Consider the following 21331-nt stretch of genomic DNA (forward strand, 5'->3'; position numbering starts at 1 on the left):
CTCATTCTTCAATATGTAAGACATATTTTAACTTTACAGAAACATACAGTCACTGGATGATGTCATCAGTGATGTCATCAGTGATGTCATTTGAGATGTCATCAGTGATGTCATCAGTGATGTCACTGACCATGTCATGAATGATGTAATATGTGACATCATCAGCAGTGGATTGCGGGTGCGCGATATATAGTTAGCGCATCTAACTATATATGGGATTTCAATGGTTTTATGCGAGTAAAATAAGGTTTTGTAAATGCAAATTCCTAACTATATATGTTCTATAACCAATGGTTTTTTCATTGAATTTTCAAGGTTTTGTAAATGCAAATTCCTAACTATATATGGACTATAACCTATGGTTTTTTCTGTGAATATATATATATATATATATATATATATATATATATATGAAAAAACAAACGTTATTGGGACGTTATAGTTAGGCTCAGATTTCATGCCTAAAAAACCCATTGAAATTGAGCAGTTACGTGAGCTAACTACAAATTACGACCCCGCAATGCACTGTTGATGACCTCACATATTACATCACTCATGACATGGTCAGTGACATCAATGAAGACACCACAGATGACAGATCAAATGACATCACTGATGACATCTTCAAGTGAGAGTTTTAGAGTTTATGGGTGCTAAACAAATATACTATCCTACTATAAAAGTTTGATTAGTATACTAGTTGTACTACTAATGAGTGATATCATCTCTAACATGTGTGATCTGAGTGGGTGTTTGACTGACAGTACCTGTGTGTAAGTGGCTGCATGGATGTGTGAGTACATGCATAAGTGACTGTATGGGTGAGTAAGTGGATTTCTGACTAGATTTCTGACTAGGTCTGTAGGTGAGTGACTGTGTCAGCAGTTGTATAAGTGGGTGAGTGGGTATCAAAGTGGTTTTATGGGTATATGAGTGAGTGTGTGAGTGCTTTTGTGGATGTGTGAGTGGCTGTATGGGTGTAACGTAGGTGGATGAGCAGCTGTGGTGGTGAGTGAGTAGGTGTGTGAGTGACCATTGCTGAGGGAGTGCCTGTGTGAGTGACTGTATGGGTCAATGATTGTGTGTCTGAATGACTGTATCAGTGACTGACTGGGTGTGTAAATGGCTGTATGGATGACTGACTGGCTGTTTCAGTGAGTGTTTGGTTAAGTGTGTTGGTGTGTGAATGATTGTATGGAAGAGTGATTGTGTGAATGACTATATGGGAGAGTGCTTGTATGTGCCAGGGTATGACCTTGTGCACCTGCTTCACGGACTATTGTTATGTACGTATCACTAAAGACTACATTTCCCAGAATGCCATGGTGGGCGGAGTCACCTGGCATAAGATGAGGAATCACACATCACGTTGTGTGCGTAATTCTGTTTTCCTGGAAAGAACATGTCCGTCCTGATCTAAGAAGGGGAATCCTCTTTCCTCTATGGCTTCTGTTTTGTATATGCGAGCTGTTCCTTGTCCCGTTACAGACTTGCGGTCCTATTTCGCACCGGTGTTCATGTGCCATCGGAGCCGTACCGGAGAGTGAGGCATCCAGTCTGCTGCAGCGCTGCTTCGGTTAAAGCTGTGACTAAGCAACAGTTTTACCGGGGTGCGTGCAGCGCGGTTGATTTGGATCAAGCACTTGTCCTGAACCATTGTCTTTGAAGGTATTGTCAGTTCAGACATTTGTCATCGTTATTGTGGCCTTCTTACCCTATTATATAAGGAGAACTGTTTCTGGTTCCATCGTATTGTGCTGTTTAGGAAATACCTTGTTTAAGCAAATGAAGCAATTGGCATGACGTTTTATTCAGAGACTTCCAGATCATTGGGTACCATCAAGACTGAAAAGCTGCACCATCCCTGGGATCTGATACCTTCTCCTTCCCTTGTTTGCTGGAGGCAATTCTTGTTTTGATGTTATAAGATAGGAATGGAACAACCAGGGTATGTATGATTAATGGGAGATGTTTGATAATCAAGAGGAATGGTGAATGTGGAATAACCTGTGTGTTTTGTTTTGTAGGTTTATCTTCCTTCTGTGTGAGACGAATCGTGCCTGAGGTAGTAAGATTTGAGGAACTCCTAGATTGGTGGAGCTTATGTTACAGGTACTACTTCTCTTCTAGATCTTAATGAGAGTAGTTATGATAACAATCATGTTTTAATTAATCTGTTCTTTGGTTGCAGGTCTCCCTTTCCCAGCTGTTCCCACCCTAATTCCTATCACTCACTTGATCACCCCAAAACTCTGTAACTCTAATGTTGGAGTTGGGGATGTCGAGAGGTGGACCCCTTTGAGCATCGCTTGGATCCTGAGGAGTTCCCGTGGTTTTGACAATATGGATATGTAAATGGTTATGTAAATGGTTGTGTAGGTGTGTGAGAGAGTGTGTTATACTTTTATGGGTGAGTTAAGAGGCTGTATGGGTGAGTGAGTGGGTGTGTGAGTTAATGTGTAGGTAAATAAGTGGGCGTGTCAGTAGCTGTATGGGTGGGTATGTGACTGGCCGTACTGAAGTGTGACTGGTTATATAAGTGGCTGTATGGTTGAGTGAATGGTTGTGTGAGTGGATGTACGAGTGAGTGACTGAAAGTGTGAGTGTCTCTATGGAGGAGTGAGTGGGTGTATAAATACTGGTATGTTTCTGTGAATGGGTATGTGAGTTGATGTGTGGGTGGGTGGCCGTACATGAGGTTGTATGGAGTGAGTGGTTGTGTGAGTGGTTCTGTGGATGATGTCAGCAGTGATTAGCAGTGATGCCATTTGAGATATCATCAGTGATGTCACTGACCATGTTATGAGTGATGTAATATGTGAGGTCATAAGCATTGCAATCCAGGGGCGTAAGTTATAGTTAGCACAGGTAACTATAACTACTGAATTTCACTTGTTTTGTACAAGTGAACTCTGAGACTACCTATAACAAACCTGTAACCTTTGTTTTTTTTCAATGAATTTCTAAGGTTTTTTTAAATCCTATAATGTCCATGTAACCTTTGGGGTTTTCAGTCAATTTCAAAGGTTTTTCAAATTGTATTTCCTAACTATAACATTTCAGTAACCTTTGGTATTTTAAGTGAATGTCTGTGCTTTTTTTTAACTAGTAGTCAAGTTTGAAGTGCGGTGAACAAAGGGAGCGGGGCCTCCAATCAGTTCTCAGGAATCCAGCTGTGTTGGCCCTACTGGAGGTAACAGATGGGCTTGTGGGCCCCCAAGGACCCTCAGAAGCCATGGGACATTTTCTCCCAACCAGTAGTGTGCCAAGAAGCAGGTTTTCAAAGTGGTCAAAACAGGGTGTAAATCCTCCGGCAACTTGCCAGCCCGTTTCTTTCTATTTTGGCTTCGATTAATAGAGGAGGGTCACTTGCCCCCCTTCTCTGGGCCGGTTGGGTCACAGGGGACCCCATCTCTTGGGGCCAGACCTTTTCAAAATGGGGAAGGAAGGATGTGCTTCTGAGGCCAATTTCAGCCCAGGGGACCACATCCCCGGGGCATGGCTTTTTATTTATTTTGAATTGTTTTATTTAGGGGAGGGGGCCACACAGCCCCCCTCCCCGGGGCAATATTGGCCTTGGGAACCCATCCCCCGGGGACCGGCCTACCAGTAATAGGGAAGTTGACCATGCAGCCCCTCCTCAGGCTAATTTCAGCCCCAGGGACACTCATCCACCATGGCCCGGTCATGTCCTAAGGAGGACGGGGAAGCGCAGGCCTCCTCCCCTGGCTGAATTTGGCCCTTCGGACTCCATACACCGGGACCTGGCTATTTAAAGTGGGTGCCTCCAGGGTGCCCTCTCTCCACTGAGACAACAGGCAGAGCCTGAAGGCCCCCACAGTCCCTCTCAGCTCCCCAACTACTGCAGGAGCTGGCTTTGCTTTCACACATAGGGAGCTGTTAAACATGCAGCTCCATCTGTGTAAAAGCGATTCTGATCAGCTTCCGGCAAGTGAGAACATTTTTTTAATGCTCTTGTTTGCTGGAAGAGGAGTGTTTGCTGTGGCTTTGCAAGAGCGGTAAACCTCCTGCTAAGCCACAGCAAACAGCTATGTCCTGTGAGTGGGCACCGCGGAACATAGCAGGAGCTGGCCCTGGTGTTAGTAGTCCCCAGGGCCACCTATGGGTGCAGGAGTGGGGCCACACAGCCCCCCTCCTTTCTTTTGCTTTGGGCCTTCCCCGTGAAGGTGACGGTCCCCAGGGAAGAGAACAGCCTAAGAGGTAGGCCATTTTTTAAATGGAAGATGGCCCCTGGAAGGTGGTGGTCCCTGGGGCATGGGGGTTGCTTTAGCCACACCAATACATTTTCCTTTTGGTCCCCAGGGGGATCCAAGAGGTCCCCCTATATTGATACATTAGTTCCAGCGAGGTGGTGGAACCTGGGGCATAGGGGTCCAAGGGTCCGACAATTACTGTTTGGCATGTGGCCCCAGTGAGGTTGTCATCCCCGGTCACCTGGGGGGGTCCGAGAGTACCCATGTTTTTAAATGAATGAGCCATGGGAAGGAAGTGGTCGCCAGTGCCCTAATAAGCCCCAGGAGGTGGGCGCATGTGCCCCCTTCCTTCATTAGGAACATGCACCAGGACCTGGCCCACCAGGGGGTGATTGCTAACGAAGCGCTGGAGAACATGCTTCATTTAAAAAAAAAATATCTTCAGAATCTGCAGATGCAGCACAACTCCCACCAATTCTTTTTTTTTAAATGCTTTTTTGGTTCTGCTGGGTCTCTGTGGAATCCCCCAAGAGGCCTAGGGGCTCAGGGTATTTCTACCCTGCCCTTTTTTTTTCTTATTAAAAAGATGGCTTTCCAACACTGCTTGGTTTGAAGTATTGGCAGCCAATCAGATCTCAGCATGAGATAGGGAGGGGTTGTGGATGCTTCGTGTCTCTATGTATACAGGTTTGGATTTCTGTTAATTTCTCTAAAACTACTGAACGGATTTACAGCAAATCACAAAACGGCTCTTCCCTGAACCAACATCTACCTCTCTGCCAAATTTGGTGTAATTCCTTTCTGCTGTTAGGGCAGCAGCTGTATCTAAAGTCCCTATGAAAATGAATATGGGGAAAACGTGTTTTGGGATCCCCACTCTTTCTCTGCCCCTGCTTGATGGATCATTTTGAGACTTTCACACAGCTGTTGTGAGTGGCAAACTAGTTTTGAAAATTTCACAAAGATTCATCAATTGAAGCCAAAGTTATTGGACAATGAAAAAAATGCTTTCTTCATGGAAGGTAGGTCCTAACTGTAACTACCTACTTTTTTCCCTTTAATTGCAAGAGTCAAATGTGAGGGAGCTGATGAAAGCCAGGGTTGTTAAATATCAAGGCTGCCTAGTCATGATTCCAGCACTAACCCTTTCTTTTTCCATCTTACACTTCCTACGGGGCATATTATCAAGAAAAGGCGGTAAAATTATCTCCGCTTTAGCGGCAGGAAACTACCGCTAAAGCAGCAATAATGGGCTTGATAGTATGCCCTTGTGACTTCACATAGAAGACCATGCGCTGGTGTAAACATGGACTTCTATTGGAATTCTCTGCTGGATATAATCAAGCCCATTATCGCCTCTTCAGTGGCAGTTTCCTACCGCTAAAGCGGCGATAATCTTAACTCCGTTCTTAATATGCCCCTATATATTTATCTTATGCTTGCAGGTTTTGATTTCAGGTTTGCCAGCTGCTTTAAAGCCTCCAAGCGGCACCTCGGCTGAAATAGGGTGTGTGCCAGATTGTTATCAACTTTCCTAACTCCCAGCCCAGTAAGTTACAAGCAGGGCCAGACTGGAACCCAGAAGTTGCTCTGGAAAAATTGTTCAAACCAGATCTGTTTCCTTCCTCTTCTCACTCTCTCTTTATCTTTCTGCTCATCATCTATCACTTCTTCTATCCGATAAACTCTTTTCCCTTTCAAATCTCTCTCCCTTTTCCTCTCTCTCCAGACCATTTCTCGAGCCTCTGGGCCTGTTGCATTTAACCTCCAATAGTTGTGGATAGTGACAGAAGCACCTGGAGCAGCCCTGGGCTTTAAAAACTGTTCTCTTATGGCTCCAGCCCACAGGGGAAATGTCCGATGGAAGAAAAGGCCAGTTTGGACACGGTCACAGGCTCATTTACGTCCTTTAACAGACGAAAACATAACAGTAAATGTGGAACGAGATATTGGAGGAGGTGAAAACTGGGCCGGGCTATAGATCGCTGCTAACCACCCAATTGTGGCCTCCGAGGCTGTGAATTTCTGAACAGTGGATCGTGGCAGGTGGTCTACAGTGATGTATTAGGTTGGCTCCTGTGTTGATTTGAGATTCTTGGCATGTAGATGTAATCCCCACCTAGTTCGCATCACCCTTCTAAAACAAGAAGAGAATGTTCATATGTGTCTTGCCTTTAAGCACTAAAAAGAGTTTCTAATTAATACCCAACTCAGTGACATTTTATCAACCTCAGAAGAGGGAGAAAATCTACCAAGATTGGAAGCTGCAACCGGAAGGTTGCACTCAGATTTATACAATGGATTAATCAGTCCTCCACGTTAACATAAGGATTTAATTGAGCTAGCTTAACAGGCTCCCTCTGCAGGGACCAAGGGTATGGGTATAACCAAGAACCTTGCTTTGAAAAAGACTTTTCTCTGACTCACTCTCTCCTCACCTCACTTCAGGATCAACCTGGTGTCCTTAGGTCATACGTGTCGCTTTCACTAAGTTCTGTTTCTAAACCACAAGCATATTGCATTCTGGGACTTGTATGGGCTCATGAGTCCCATTTTGCAGTGCTGTCGGCTAAAAATCCAGGAGTGACTGAAAATGTTACACATCAGATAGGGTCACTTGGCATCTACGTATAAACAACACGATAGTTACATTTCCTATGTGGGTTCAAGCAGAAATGGTTAAAAAGGTTCCCTCTGAGGGATTTCCCTGGCTCTTGTGTAGTAAACATGTCTGCTCATATTCCAGGGGTTAGCTTCGCATGATGGCAGCAGATCAATTAACAGGGCCGGGCGCGCTCAGTGAACACGAGGCTTTATTCTTAAAACAAGTTTTTCTTCAATTTCAGTCGCAAGGAGTTTCAGTCTGTACAAAGCCATTCACTGACAGGTGTCTTCCGAAGAGGCCTCCATTTGGCTGCCAAGACGAAGCGTGACGTTACAGCCTTTAATCAAGCCCACTGAAATTAAGCAGCAGTGAGGAGTACATTATGTATCTAAGTTGACCAAATTAGGCATCAAGAAAAGAAAACTATGGAGCATAGTAGTATTTCCCTACTTAACCATTCAATGGTGACTGGGCTAAAGTGTCACCTCTTCAGTGCCAGATTAACAGAGAGTAACAGCTGAATACAGTAGTCAGCTACTGAAAGGCTGCCAGTTAACCCTTCCATTGCAAATGCAGTGATTGTTTTCTTAGTAATTGTGGATCCATTTGTGATAGAAACAAATGTGTTTTTGTGGAAATTTGAAAACTGTTCACCTGTCCGTTGAGTGTGTGGCAATCGAGGTAAATCCATAGTTATGGGGAAAACTCCAGTGTTGAATGATCGCATACATACAGTGAGTGCTGAAATTGGAAAACATTTACTCTGGGATCCCATATATGGGTGATCAAGTGATGGCATATGAAAGTGGGTGGAGTCACGAGGTGGCCTAGCTTGAAAACCAGGGTCTAACAGTCAATATATACATTTAATATAAAAAACAATCTGCTACAAAGAAATTGCCAACGCTGATGTATCTGAAAGTCAATATGTTCTACTTACTTAAATGGTCAAGAAGAGGTTGCATTTTAAAATATCTTACTGGGTTAAAACACCTGCTACAGAAATCTTTGTTTGTCCCTTGTAATTTGGGGGGGATTATAATAGTGGTAGAATAACTCATGTTGTAAACGCACTTCTGGGAGAGTACTAGGTTGTGCGGGGCACATCGCGTAACCTGTAGATCACAAGGTTGTATTTGATTTAAATAGGTAAGCAGGCTATTGCTTTGGACACTGAGATCATTGTGTTACATCCACAGTTCATAAGTTGCAAGCCTTCTAATATGGCACAGTGATTTATTTACGCCATAAGGAGCTACACACAAAGTGTAAGTCATGGGTTTAGATCCTTATTGTTTTTTCCTCAATCTGTTGTTCTTTTAAGATTGCAGGGAAGGGTTTCTCTGGGAAGTTATAAAGTCTTGCTAGCGCAGAGAACCACAATCACTGTGTTACACTTTATGTGCTGACTTTGCGTTTCTCTTACTCACTCTTAACGTATAATATCTACAAGTATGGATGATGAGTGATTCCTACACCTTATAGCCCTCATTGTTTTATGGAACATTTCATATACATTGATTTACGGACTTGTATGATTTACTGTGCCTCTGTGTCTGATGTAAAGCGCTCTGACACCCTACACTGGGATGAGCAGCGCTGTAAAACAATTATATAATAGAAAAGCAGGTCCCACATAGATCAATAATAGTAAAATTACTCATACAGACAGATAAATCTGCTAATATAGACCATAGGTTTCACCTTACCCCTTTTAGATTAGACACCAGGTGTGCAACGCCCATTGGACTCAAAGGGCTTCAGCCCTTCCTGATGTGTGTGTCAGCCCGGGCTGAGACAGCTGCCCGGGCTGACACACAGACAGTTTGTGAGATTATCGCAGCCCCACCCAAGTACGTCAAAGGTCTTTAAAAGACCATTTACGTGTTAACAAGGCTTTGTTGTTTTTCCGTCCCTTCATCTCCTTTCTGCCTGTTGCAGGAACAATTAGCCCCTCCTGAAATTTTTAATAGCCCCTCCCCACCAAAAAAATACAGCACTAGTTCTGTCTCTGTTAGACACTGTCTACTTTTTAGTAGCTTACCCTCAACAGGGTTCATGGTTTTACAGTTTACCCCTTTGTCCCTGCGATGGAATCGCAAAACAATCTCTTGCTCGCTTTATGTTTTTCTGCAGGTTTTATTCCCAATCCAAAAGGTCTTTTCTCCGACCCATCCTACTGTCATCAGGGGTTAAAAGTCATAATGCCAGTTTATCCCGTCTTTTACCACTAGAATCAAAATATTGTTGTTTTGTTATTACTAGCGTTATCTGTGGAGCTTTGAAAATTAGAAATTCTCAGAAATCGAATTGGCTCAACATAACTGTAGCATTTTTAACATTAGGTATCCTTGTACTGAATTTTAAATAGTGATCCTTCTTAATCTTATCATTAATCTTTCATAACTGATTGATTTTACAGGTTTTATGTGTTGAAATTATTATAATACTTGTTGTTCAAATGCTATGCTTTTCGCCAATTTGGTTTTATATATCCCCAAGAAAACCGACTCTTAATTTTGTCTGACTCTTTTCCGGACTGACATCCCGAGTAACTAAGCAAACCCTTTATGGAACCTTTGATGGACAATTTAGAGGTTTCAGTTTCCTCAGGTTTGTCTTAATCAAATTGTATTTTAATGTAATGAAATGCTGTAACACGTACTAAATTTTATTTTATGCTTTTGCACTATGACCTGTATTTTATCGTGTTTTCAATATGTATCCTTTTCGCTTTTATTGTTCTTTTGAACTGAATAAAGATGTATGACTGACTGAGACAGATGAGTCATGCATTCTTAAAGTGCAGGCATATCTCTAACACATGGTGCTAAACAAAGTTAAAAACCTGTCTCCTCTTAAGTACTCATGAAGTGACAGCAAGCTCTGTGCCTTTGTTTCCTTCTTATGCATTAGCCAAGGTGTTAGGCTCCAAATGCCTCCCAGCCAGGATTATACTTGAACAAAAGGAGGGCTGACTGTCCTTTAAATTAGGTTTTTGTTCTGGGTCCACCTGAAAGTGAAAATAAGAAAGCCCCTTGCTGCCTGCAGGTTGCTGATCAGAACTGAAAGCAGACAACATGGGGCGCAGTTGAATTATGTCCTGGTGTCGGAAAATGACACCAGGAGGCAAAACTTTCATTCCAGGTTCTATTATTCCAGGTTGATACCACTTCATGAGTGGTTTTGGGTGGGAGACGCAGAAGGTATATTTTCACGGCAAAATATTATTTTCTATTGCATTCTACAGAGGTACGGAGGGAGGATAGGTCGCCGCTCCAATTATTTTACTCGCTATTATGTTCAGGATGACTAGTTCTATAACCGTTAACGAATTAAATCGCACCATAGCGCGAGAGTCTCTCGAGAACCGATGAAGCCAAACCTAAGTGATTATTTCAGAAATCGCGTTCTAACCGCATTTTATAAAAGCGTCAGAATAACTGTCAGCAGTGACGTAGCAAAAGTCCCAGGGGCTCCTATGCGGGCTAAAAATGGGCTTTCTTGTCCTGATTTGTGTGGGGTTGCGCTCTAGTCTACGAGCGTGAACGCGATGACGCGTCACGCTGTAGGCGAGAGCGGGACCGGCGCGCATGCGCAGAAGGGAAAAGAGAAGAGCGCGAAACTACGTTGGGGAGTTGGCGACCGGAGCTTTAGATGTACAGACGCTCGGCGCTCTATGTGATTGCAGTTATTGTTCTTTATGGAATAAACCGGTTCCAAAGCAATAGAGGCTCTGAGCACTGTGTGGGGGACGAAAGAGAGAACATTATATTGGCGACGAGGCTGGGAATCACCCCATCGTCCATGCACAGTCAAACTGGGTACTGATCCGGGAACCAAGTACCAACCCAGTCCCAGAGGACAGAGCATCGAAGCAGCAACAACGCAGAAGCATACAGCGTGGCAGCAGCGCACCCATACCACTCGGCAGGAGGCAGACCATAAGCAATCCTCAGGTCAGTGCTGTCCCCGGGACAAGGAGCTTATTACCCAGCACGCTGGCAACTAAAGGCACCATCCAAAAGCCAGAAGAGGGGGTACAGTCCACCAACCCAACGCAAGGGATAGGGGATAACGCTCCAGGTAGTCCCAGAAGTCTAGGAGACTCCGCAGGTGGAGCAGGAGCGTCCGGTGCACCCAACAACCCCGGAGCCCAAGCAGAAGCTCCTAGAGGCGAAGCCAATATGGCAAACCAGTCCTCAGCTCTGATGGCCCCCATCCCATTCCTACCCAGACCAGGGGAACCCCAGATGAAATGGGAGGACTGGAGGGAGTACTTCAGGAACTACATAGAAGCACTAGAGGACGAGAATGAAGAAGCATACGCCCGAGCGAGGAAAAAGAGGTTATTGCTCCACAACCTAGGTCCCGAAGGGGTGAGGGTGTTCACAAACATCGTGCCCAAGGAACGGGGTGCAACAGAGACCGATGTCTTCAAAAATGCACTAGAAGACCTAGACAACCATTTTCGCCCAGCAGTGTGTGTTTCCATAGACCGTTACAATTTCCAGCAAAGGAAACAGGAAACTGGTGAATCCATAGATGACTACGTGGCCGCACTACGGCGCCTGGCCATCACGTGCCAATATGGAGCACTGCAAGATGAGTACATAAAGGACCAAATAGTCATGCATACTACCAACAGATCGGTCCAAGACAAACTGTGGGCACAGAACGAAACATCGCTCAAGGACGTCATAGCCATGGTGAAAAAGGCTGAGATGTCGAAGCGCTGTGCAGATACAGCCAAACGAGAAAGCACTCAGAAGCAGATGGTTAACAAGATCGATGAGGCCTCAACCTCCAACAAACAAAAAGGTTTATATGGAGAACAGAAAAGGGAAACAAAATGGACAGGGAAACAAACGGGGCGCCCGGCGGCAGAAAGCAAATTCTCATGTTATAGGTGTGGCAGCACAGCGCACTCAGCTCAAGATAAACGTTGTCCAGCGTTTCGCGCCAGATGCGCGTTCTGCGGCCTGGTCGGCCATTTTGAGAAAGTATGCCGCAAGAAAGGGAAGAAGTCCACGGTCAAGTGCGTGGAATCAGCGACGGCTGAAATCAGTGAGGAAGATGATCAGGAGGATGGCGAAATGGTACTGTGCATTGAAGATCAGGTACTGGATGTGGCAGGTAAACGCAGGGATAAACCCCGCACGGATATGCTCATCGGGGGAGTAAAAGTACACGTGGCAGTTGACTCAGGTTCCCCCTGGACGATAGTGCAAAGATCCATATGGGAAGAAGATTTTGCACCCGTGGTAGGGCCTGATCTACGGCCACCGGACATTCGTGCAGTCTCATACACCGAGAACGCCATTCCCCTGGTAGGCTGTAGAGATTTCAAGTTCGAGTTCAGAGGGAGATCAGCCACCTGCACATTATATGTAGCAGAGAAGGGTCCTTCTGTGCTCGGATGGAGAGATGCAGGAGACCTAGGAATCGTACTAAACCCTGGGGGCAAAGAACAAATCCTCTTGACGGACGAATGGCCTATCACCAACGGAGAAGAATGGAAATCTGCCTACCCCAAGGTATTCGGAGGAACAGTAGGGAAACTAGACAAATTTGTCCACAAGATGATGCTCAAGGAGGGGGCGAAGCCGGTGACCCACAAAGTCAGGAACATCCCCATATCTATCAGTGAAGCTGTACAACAGGAACTCCAGAGACTAGAAAAACAGGGCATCATAGAACCTGTGGACAGTTCAGAGTGGTTGTCCCCCCTGGTCGTAGCCAAGAAACCAAATGGGAAAGTCCGTCTCTGCGTGGACCTCCGCGAACTCAACAAATGCCTCATTGTCGAGAAGTTTCCTCTACCCAGAATCGAGGAGATGCTCGCGAGAACTAAAGGAATTACCCATTTCTCAACCATAGATCTCACGTCAGCCTATCACCAAATCGACCTGCATCCTACAAGTAGAAAGTACACCTCCTTCATCACACCCTTTGGGTGCTATCAATTCCGCCGCATGCCCTTTGGTCTAGCCTCAGCAGCCGCGGTCTTTCAAAAGTTGATGCATCGATTGTTCAAAGACATACCAGGAGTTCAGTATTTCCAGGACGACATCCTGGTGATGGGGTCCAACAGGGAAGATCATGACAGTAAGCTAACCAAAGTCCTCAAGGTGTTACAAGACAAAGGCCTTACAGCAGAATGGAGCAAATGCAAAATAGGGATGTCCTCAGTCACATACTTGGGACACGAGATCGGTACGCATGGCATTTCTCCAAAGGAACAGAACGTGAGGGCCATCAAAGAGGCCAAGGCCCCGAGAACCAAGGAAGAAGTACGGTCATTCCTGGGAATGGCCGAGTACTATAGTAAATTTGTGAGACACTTTGCCACCAAAACTTACAGGATGCGACAGCTCATCAGAGACAAGTCGAAGTTCGAGTGGGACACAGAAGCCCAAAGCAAATTTGAAACAGTAAAGAACTGCATCAGCGAAGCCATTCCTTTGCAAGGTTACGTCCCCTCAGGCAACACCATCTTGACGACAGACGCTAGTGATAAAGGCCTAGGGGCAGTGTTAGCACAGGAAAGGGTGAATGGGTCAGTTGAAACCATCAGTTTTGCTTCACGGGCCATTTCCCCGACGGAACAAAGATACAGCGTCATTGAAAAAGAGATGCTGGCGGTCACCTGGGCAATGGGCAAGTTCCGACAATTCATCTGGGGCACCAGGTTTAAGCTCCAAACGGATCACAAACCCCTAGTCAAGGTCCTGACATCTTCTGGTCACGACACTGCGACCCCACGCATAGCAAAAATGACGCTCAAATTATTAGACTACACGTATGATGTTGAATATCTACCAGGAACTCAAAACAGGGTGGCCGATTACCTCAGCAGAGCATCTGCCATGGAGGACACTCCGGAGAGTGCACCGGACAAAGAGGAGATGGTAGCAAGCATGGCGGACAATGAGATGACCATTAGCAGACAAGAATGGGCAGCAGCATACGAACAAGATGAGGAGAAATCGGAAGTTAAACGGCACCTCACCTCCGGATGGCCCGACAAAAGAAGGCTCACAGCGGGAGTACGGAAGTTCTACGAAATGAGGGAAGAGCTGTCCCTGAGTGATTCGGGGGTCTTTCTATACAGAGGAGAAAGAGTGGTCCCACCTGAAGCCCTCGTGCCCACGTTATTGAAACAATTGCACGAAGGACATTTGGGCATTGTAAAGACCAAAGCACGAGTAAAGCTAATGTACTGGTGGCCTGGCATGGATACCCAAATAGAAAGGCAAGTGAGAGAGTGTGAACAATGCCAAGGAGCGGACAAAATACTCCGACCTCTCAGACCAGCTTTAGGAAAGTTCGAGAACCCTCAAAACCCTTGGGAAAATTTAGCTATTGACCTCCTAGGGCCAGTGCTTGATAACAGAGGAGTGAATAAATATTTGTGCGTGGTCATAGACAAATATTCGAAATGGCCGGAAGTCGACGTACAAGAATCTATGGACACTGAAACGGTGCTGAAGTTCCTGACTTCCTTGTTTTTAAGGGAAGGAATACCCAAAACAATACTTAGTGACAACGGACCGCAGTTCGTCTCAGACAAATGGACACGATTCATGAAGAGGAACGGGATAGAGTCGAAACACACGGCCATCTACCACCCGGCGTGTAATGGCCAAGTGGAGCGGTTCAACCGCGTGCTAATGGGTTCCATACAGGCGGCCATCACGCAGGGAAAAGATTGGGAAACCGAGATACAGAGCATGCTGTGGGCGTATAGGATCACCCCCACGGTGGTGGGGTACAGCCCCTTCCAAGTGTTGAGAGGCCGACTCCCGTTCACCAGAGACAACGTGGTGTGGAGAGAAAAAACGATAACCAGCAAGTGGTCCCCTGCTGTGGTCCAGCACAACCTAGAGAAGGCCCAGAGGATATATGCAGCCCATTACGACAGACGACGCAACACTAAAGAAACAGTGCTGGAAGAAGGAGAATGGGTCCGATTCAAGCTTCCCACACTGCAAAAGAAAGGAGAGAGCAAGTATAGCCAACCCTTACAAGTCAAAGAAGTTCGAGGCAGAGCTGCTCTCCTCAGCGACGGTAAGGTGTGGTCCCAAGACCGCATGGCAAGAGTCAACAGGATTGTCAAGTGGCCCAAGTCAGAGGAGGAGGAGATACCCATAGGGGCCGAAGTAGAAATGTCCACAACTGGGGAAAACAAGAGTGAGCTCTCTGAAGACAGAGGAGAAGGTGGAGAAAGAGAAACACGAGCTACAGAGTCTACAGGGAGCTACCATACTCCCGCCAGCGATGAGCAGAGAGAGGACCAGAGAGACAGTGAAAGGTTACTTGGAGAGAGCGAGGCAGAAGAGAGCATACCGGTAAGGTGCACCCGCATGGGCAGAACAGTCACTTTGCCTTCCAGATATAGAGACTTTGATATGAGTGGACATTAGAGATGGACTAGAACTATTTTTCATTTAAATGTTAAAAGGGGGAGATATGTGGTGTTGCGCTCTAGTCTACGAGCGTGAACGCGATGACGCGTCACGCTGTAGGCGAGAGCGGGACCGGCGCGCATGCGCAGAAGGGAAAAGAGAAGAGCGTGAAACTACGTTGGGGAGTTGGCGACCGGAGCTTTAGATGTACAGACGCTCGGCGCTCTATGTGATTGCAGTTATTGTTCTTTATGGAATAAACCGGTTCCAAAGCAATAGAGGCTCTGAGCACTGTGTGGGGGACGAAAGAGAGAACATTATAATTTGGTAGTAAAAAACGAAAAAGCTAGTACTTTTTTAAGTGCTGTCCAAAACTTGTTTATACAACCTGGTTCAATGGTTTCAGTGTGTCAACCTCGAAATGATGACTTGATGAGTTGAACCCCTGGGATTTAAAACACTGACCTGGCGATCGCAGCAGATGCCAGCGGCGAGTGTTAGCACTAGCAGCCAGATTGCAATGACTTGTTGTGAATCTTAGGATGCTTCTTTATATACTTTCCCGATTGCACTTAAATCACAGTGGCATCGTTCCATCTAAATAAACTGTACAATCTTGCTTCCAAATATCTAGTAAGTGGGTTTTGCTGTTTCACTCCAGACACCTACAATTGGGCAGCGTATATGGCACGATTTATTATCTGGCACAGACAAGCAGCAATGAGATCTCTATTTGATCTTCGTTTTGAGTTTCAGAGGCGTGGTAGCTGTCATTGGTGCAGCAGGTGGGGGCACACAGGTAGGAAGGCCCACTGCAGGGCAATCATGACTGTAAGGTACTACCCTACCACAGGGACGGGGTCCTTTTTAATTGCTAGTATGTGTCCGCCGCTACAGTGTTGGTGTGAAAGGGAGTGCTGCACAGATATATTTCGAATACATTTTCCCTTCTGCACAATGCTGAGATGTATTATGTCAATGCAAATACCGATAGCGTGATCACCGCTGTCGTCTTTATCTGGAGATAAATAGGTGGTTTAAAAGCCCATTACAATATTATCTTAATTTGCTATGATTATGAAGCAGCTGGCTTTCACAGGTTTTGTCTCATATCCTCTGCAGCTGCTCGCACAACACTCGAACACCTTCTGCTTTCCTTCAGCGCCTCAGCGTGCACAGGAAGGCGCAGCACCTGCCGCTGTCCAGGGCGAGGTCGTAGCATTCCTCAGTGCAGCAAGATCAGTGGAACCGGGGCCCAGGGCAGTAAGGGGCCACCTACAACCAAATTCTGGCCACATATCATAACTTAAATAGGTACATGGCCCTTTTTTCCATATTACGTGAGAGCCTGTGACAAACTTGCTACCCCACTATTTCAGAGAGTTGAATGAACGGAAATAGCGCCTACTTACCCAGTCAGTGAGCATCAGAAAGTCTGGTAGAGAAAGGCAGACTCTGAATCCAGAGGGTAAGCTGCCCGCGCTGACATCCCCGTACACATTTTCTGGGTTGGCAGTTCCAGTCGCCATGTTGCTACTTTCCTGCTTCTTGGGGAGGCTTTACACACCTGCGCTGACCACCTCGGACGAACACTGAAGGTGCAGAAAGGCTCTGGCTGATAACTCCGCTCGCTCCTGGTTTGCTGCGCCACTTGTAGGCGAGGCTAGTAAACCGGTTTCCCCAGCTTATCTCGCCGGCCCTTTTCCCGGCCTCGGGCAGTAATGAGATCAGGAAATTCGAGGCACACCTGTATCGGAATGTACAGGAGTGCACACTTCCCTGAACACAGGCATCCATGCACCTGTTCGTAAATGTTTCGAATACAGAAATACGGTAGCCTAAAACAAATACATACACCAAGGTCTGTAGGGGGAGGCCATAGAATTCATGGGGAACACTGAACCAGGGCTGATCCAGGGTCCAGCTTGATTTTAAAGGCCCAGGCATGAGTCAAGCCAACCAAAAATAACGTTATTCGAGCTATATGGCTACAGTCACTAGTGATATTCTAAAATTGCCCTTTGCTCACCCCCCCCCGCACATTTACCCCTATACACAGTCTCACGTTCACTGACTTACCCTCACCCTCTCTCACACTCATGCTGTATCTCTCATACTCTAGAAAACACTCAGTCTTACACTTGCGCACACTCTCACTCACTCACACTCAGTCTTTATAACATTTTCTCTTTCTCGCTTTCTCCCTTGCACTCATTTTCTCTTCTCAACCCACTCTACCGCTTGTTCTGGCTTTGAGTCTCTTTTTTCGCTTCTTTCGTCTCGCTCCCCACCACCTTTCCTATCTCCTTCTACTCCCTCTCCGCTCCTCTTTCATTCTCCTCCTCCCCAAATCAGTGAGAGGTAAACCATGAAAGAACATTATCACTTTACTTTTAATGCAGGTAGAGCACCGGACTCTCTTAGTTTCCCGGTATGGAAAGTCCAGATGTACTCAGCGTTGCCTAGCTGTCATTGGCAATGGCATTAAAGTGTACGGACTTCTCTGAACCTTTCTTTCTTCTTCCCCTCAGCCGTCCCTGTTAAGCCTTGGGGCTTAGAAGAGGTATGTCTTTCCTAGGCTTCGAAGGTCTCATAGGTATCAGATGATCAGGATAATCAACAAGTACGGCGTGAGACAAAGTTGTATCCGAGACCTCAAATTGTGCACATATTTGTCTAATTTTCTTCATTCTGCACACCTAGAAATAATAAGTGTTTGTTGCCTAGGGCACTACAGTTTAGTAGAGTTGCATTGTGTTTGCATGTGACATGCATAACAGCAACCTTTCTTTTTCATGTGTGGCATTAGCCAAGGCCCTTACTTTTTACTAAACGTATATGTATAATATACTTACCAATAGGGTCTTTCAGCCAGACCTCTTCATCCATTGGTTTGTTATTGTGTCATTCATTTTTTTCCTAGGCGCACTATGGCAGTCAGAAGTAGTTCCCTTTGGTGCCAGGGAATAATATAGCAATGTCTGCTTTTTGAGATGAAAACATATTTTTTCTTTAATCATTTTGTGTTCTCTTTTATAGACTGATGAGGGCCTGACAGATTCCAGAACACTAATGTTAGAGATGGGATTTCTGGTTGGCAGGGCATGCGCCTAAGTCAGGCAGAAACCACCACTCTAGTCAGGGCAAGGGAGATACACACCAAAGATAACCCCCTTTGTAGCTTGGAAGAGCAGTCAAGCTTATCTCAGGGGCAGTGTGTAAAGCATTTGTGAACACATTCCCACAACAGTGACACAAGGCACACCACAAAAGAAACTCCGCACACGGTTATATAAGAAATAGCCTTTGTATTACTCATAAACACATTAGAACGTAATCACATATGTACACTGTGCCACTTGGTACTAGATATTACTTGACAGTAGAATGTATACATAACAGGGCCAATCGGGCCACTGTTATAACTATTAGAATGCACAGTAAGCAAAGCAACTAGTAACTACTGGTAAAACACTGTACTTAGCATAAACTCCTTAGGCGTACATCATAATCAACAATGCGTTATTCCCAAAATCATCATACCCCTCTTAGGCATAAAAAATATTGCTTCATATTACACTGGAGGAGTGCACACATTAGGGAAATTACTAAACATGGCCAGCAATACACCATAGTATCACATTTATAAGATGCACATATTATGTACACACCTCATCCACAGCTTAATTCCTTCAGGGCCCAACACATGTACATAGGCCCACTTCCAGGGCTCACAGGCACCTTAGGCAACTTCCCGTAACTGGCAAGGTACCCTTACATCAGGGCACCACCTGCTCATTGGCCCACTTCCGGTACTCACAGGCACCAAAATACGTTCACCTCAGGACTTAACACAGCCCATTGCCTGTGGGACAATGTCCCCACATACAGCATGGAGCACCGAGACCTCTGACCGAGGTCCCGCCCCAACCTCACACTCCAGTTTAGTGTAGCCCCTCCTCGGCGACACCTTCCAAGCCGGGGCCCCTACTGGGCATGCCCGGGAATGGTAAGAAAGGGAAAATGCCCTCCAAAGTAGGGGGGTTGCGTCGACGGTCACTCCGGCAGCTGCACATTACCATCTGGGGCAGCTGCTACCCTGGCCAATTGCAGTGATGCCGACTCAGCTCTTCACCTGACTTCTTTACTCTCCTATGGGCGAGGGGGAGCACTACTTCCCCCATGTGGAGCGGCAAAAGAAAGCTCCCGCTCACAACATTGCAGCGTGTCAGGGATCCTTCGAGCTCCCCCAGACCACCGTTTCCAAGCCCCCAAAGAAAAGACTCAGGTGCCTCTTCAGCCACGGGGACTCCACGCTGAACGCCTCTAATCCTGCCAGGCAACGCCTGACTTCCGGCGATGGGTACGTCCTGCCCTATGCTTCTGCTTTCGCTGTATGGGCCGTGCCCACAGTCAAGCAGAGTCGCCACCTGACTTCCGTCCCGCAGCTGATCATGGAGCGAGGTCTCTGTCGATCTTGGAGACAAGGCGCCTCTCTCTCATCTGTGCCAGCCGGGTGATCATGCCCTCAAACCCCCTCCACAGGCTCAAGCACTAAAGTTCCAAAAGCACCCACCACAGACTCCTGGTGCATGGGGCAGCGCTGAGAGGCACAGCAAGGACAAAGTGCTCCTCACTCTACCTGTGGCCCCAGCTGCACCCAGCTCGTCAGCAACATAAAGTCCGGGCAGCCCTCCTCTCAGGGCAATGGGGATTAGCTCTCTCAATGCAGGGGGATACATCCGTCAATTACCTCATGCTGGGTCAGAGGTCACACAGGGCAGAGCTGGGCCATGAGACATCACAGGGGCACACCAGCAAAGTGTCCCCAGGGAGGGCAGCACAAGGATTACTTTAGGCAGAGTGGTAGTCCCCTCTAGCCCCAAAAAGGCAACAGGTCGTAACTTCCTGCAGCCCAGGTCCATGGCGGTTCCTTCTGGTCCCACATAGTCTTCTGTTCCAAGCAAGCCCAAAGTTCAACAGACATGGGGTCACAGCCCCAATATTTATATTGGACAAGTTTTGTTCTGCCCTGGCACAGGGCTTGGGTCCCAGTTCAAACCAGTTCTGGGGGTACTCACACCTTTCTCTAAAGGTGCACAATCACCTACTTTGTCAGTGTAGGCTCTGGCCCTAGACACACCTCAGGGGGGCAGAGCCAGCTTTGTGTGACGCAGGCACTGTCATATTCAGGCCCAGGTGCTACTCCTCCCACCACTCCGAATGCAGATTGGCTTATTCAGCCTAGTGCTGACTCACCCAGCTGTTCTGGAGCACCACCCCAGCCCCTCTCACCCCAGAGCCAGACATGCAATACACAGAAGGCAGGCACAAAGACACATAGCACACAGAAAAGCCCACTTCTAAAAGTGGCATTTCTAAAATAGTGATAATAAATCTGCAAACACCAATACACAGCATTTATTATCACTATTCTAAACTTGACCACTCTACCCCTCTCAGGTCAGGAATTATCACTGAGGCACATATAAAGGAATCCCCAATGCTTTCCTATGAGAGGGCAACCTCACAGTAGTGAGAAACCAAAATGGCTGTTTGTCACTACCAGGACATGCCACACAGTTAAGGCACATGTCCTACCTTTTACCTACATGGCACCCTGCCCAGAGGGCTAGCTAGGGCCTACCTTAGGGGTAACCAATATGTAGTAGGAAGGGAGTCACAGACATGGCACCCCCTTAATGGGCCACGTCACAGCGGCAGTAAACTGCACATGCAGGCCGTGCAATGGCAGAGGCCTGAGACAGGTTTGAAAGGCTACTTTGGTGGGTGGCGCAATCAGCGCTGCAAGCCTACCAGTAGCATTTAATTTACTGCCCTGGGGACCTGGGATACCGCTTTACAAGGGACTGATATGTGAATTAAATACGTCGAACAGGTGTAGAGCAATATTACCATGTTTTATCATACAGAGCACATGCACTTTACACTGGACAGCAGCGATAAAGTGCCCAGAGTCCTAAAACCACCAACACCAGGTCAGAAAAAATACCAGGAGGAAGGCAAAAAGTTCAGGTATGACCCTGCCCAAAGGGCCAAGTCCAACAAGTGGATGACCCTGCACAAAGGGCCAAGTCCAACAA

At 46.5% G+C, this 21331-nt stretch overlaps 1 protein-coding gene across 1 annotated transcript in view; it reads right to left on the reverse strand.

Moving 5' to 3' along the window:
- The window catches only part of MAL (mal, T cell differentiation protein (MAL blood group)), a 292825-nt gene extending 275942 nt beyond the window's left edge, over window positions 1–16883 (reverse strand). The window contains exon 1 of the mRNA XM_086926877.1: window positions 16640–16883. Coding sequence (XP_086783003.1) covers window positions 16640–16756 — 117 coding nt within the window. The 5' untranslated portion in view covers window positions 16757–16883. The remainder of the gene's footprint in view (window positions 1–16639) is intronic.
- Between the last annotated feature and the right edge of the window lie 4448 nt (window positions 16884–21331).

This window comes from Lissotriton vulgaris, chromosome 6, assembly GCF_964263255.1.
Source record: "Lissotriton vulgaris chromosome 6, aLisVul1.2, whole genome shotgun sequence".
Taxonomy (NCBI): Eukaryota; Metazoa; Chordata; class Amphibia; order Caudata; family Salamandridae; genus Lissotriton; species Lissotriton vulgaris.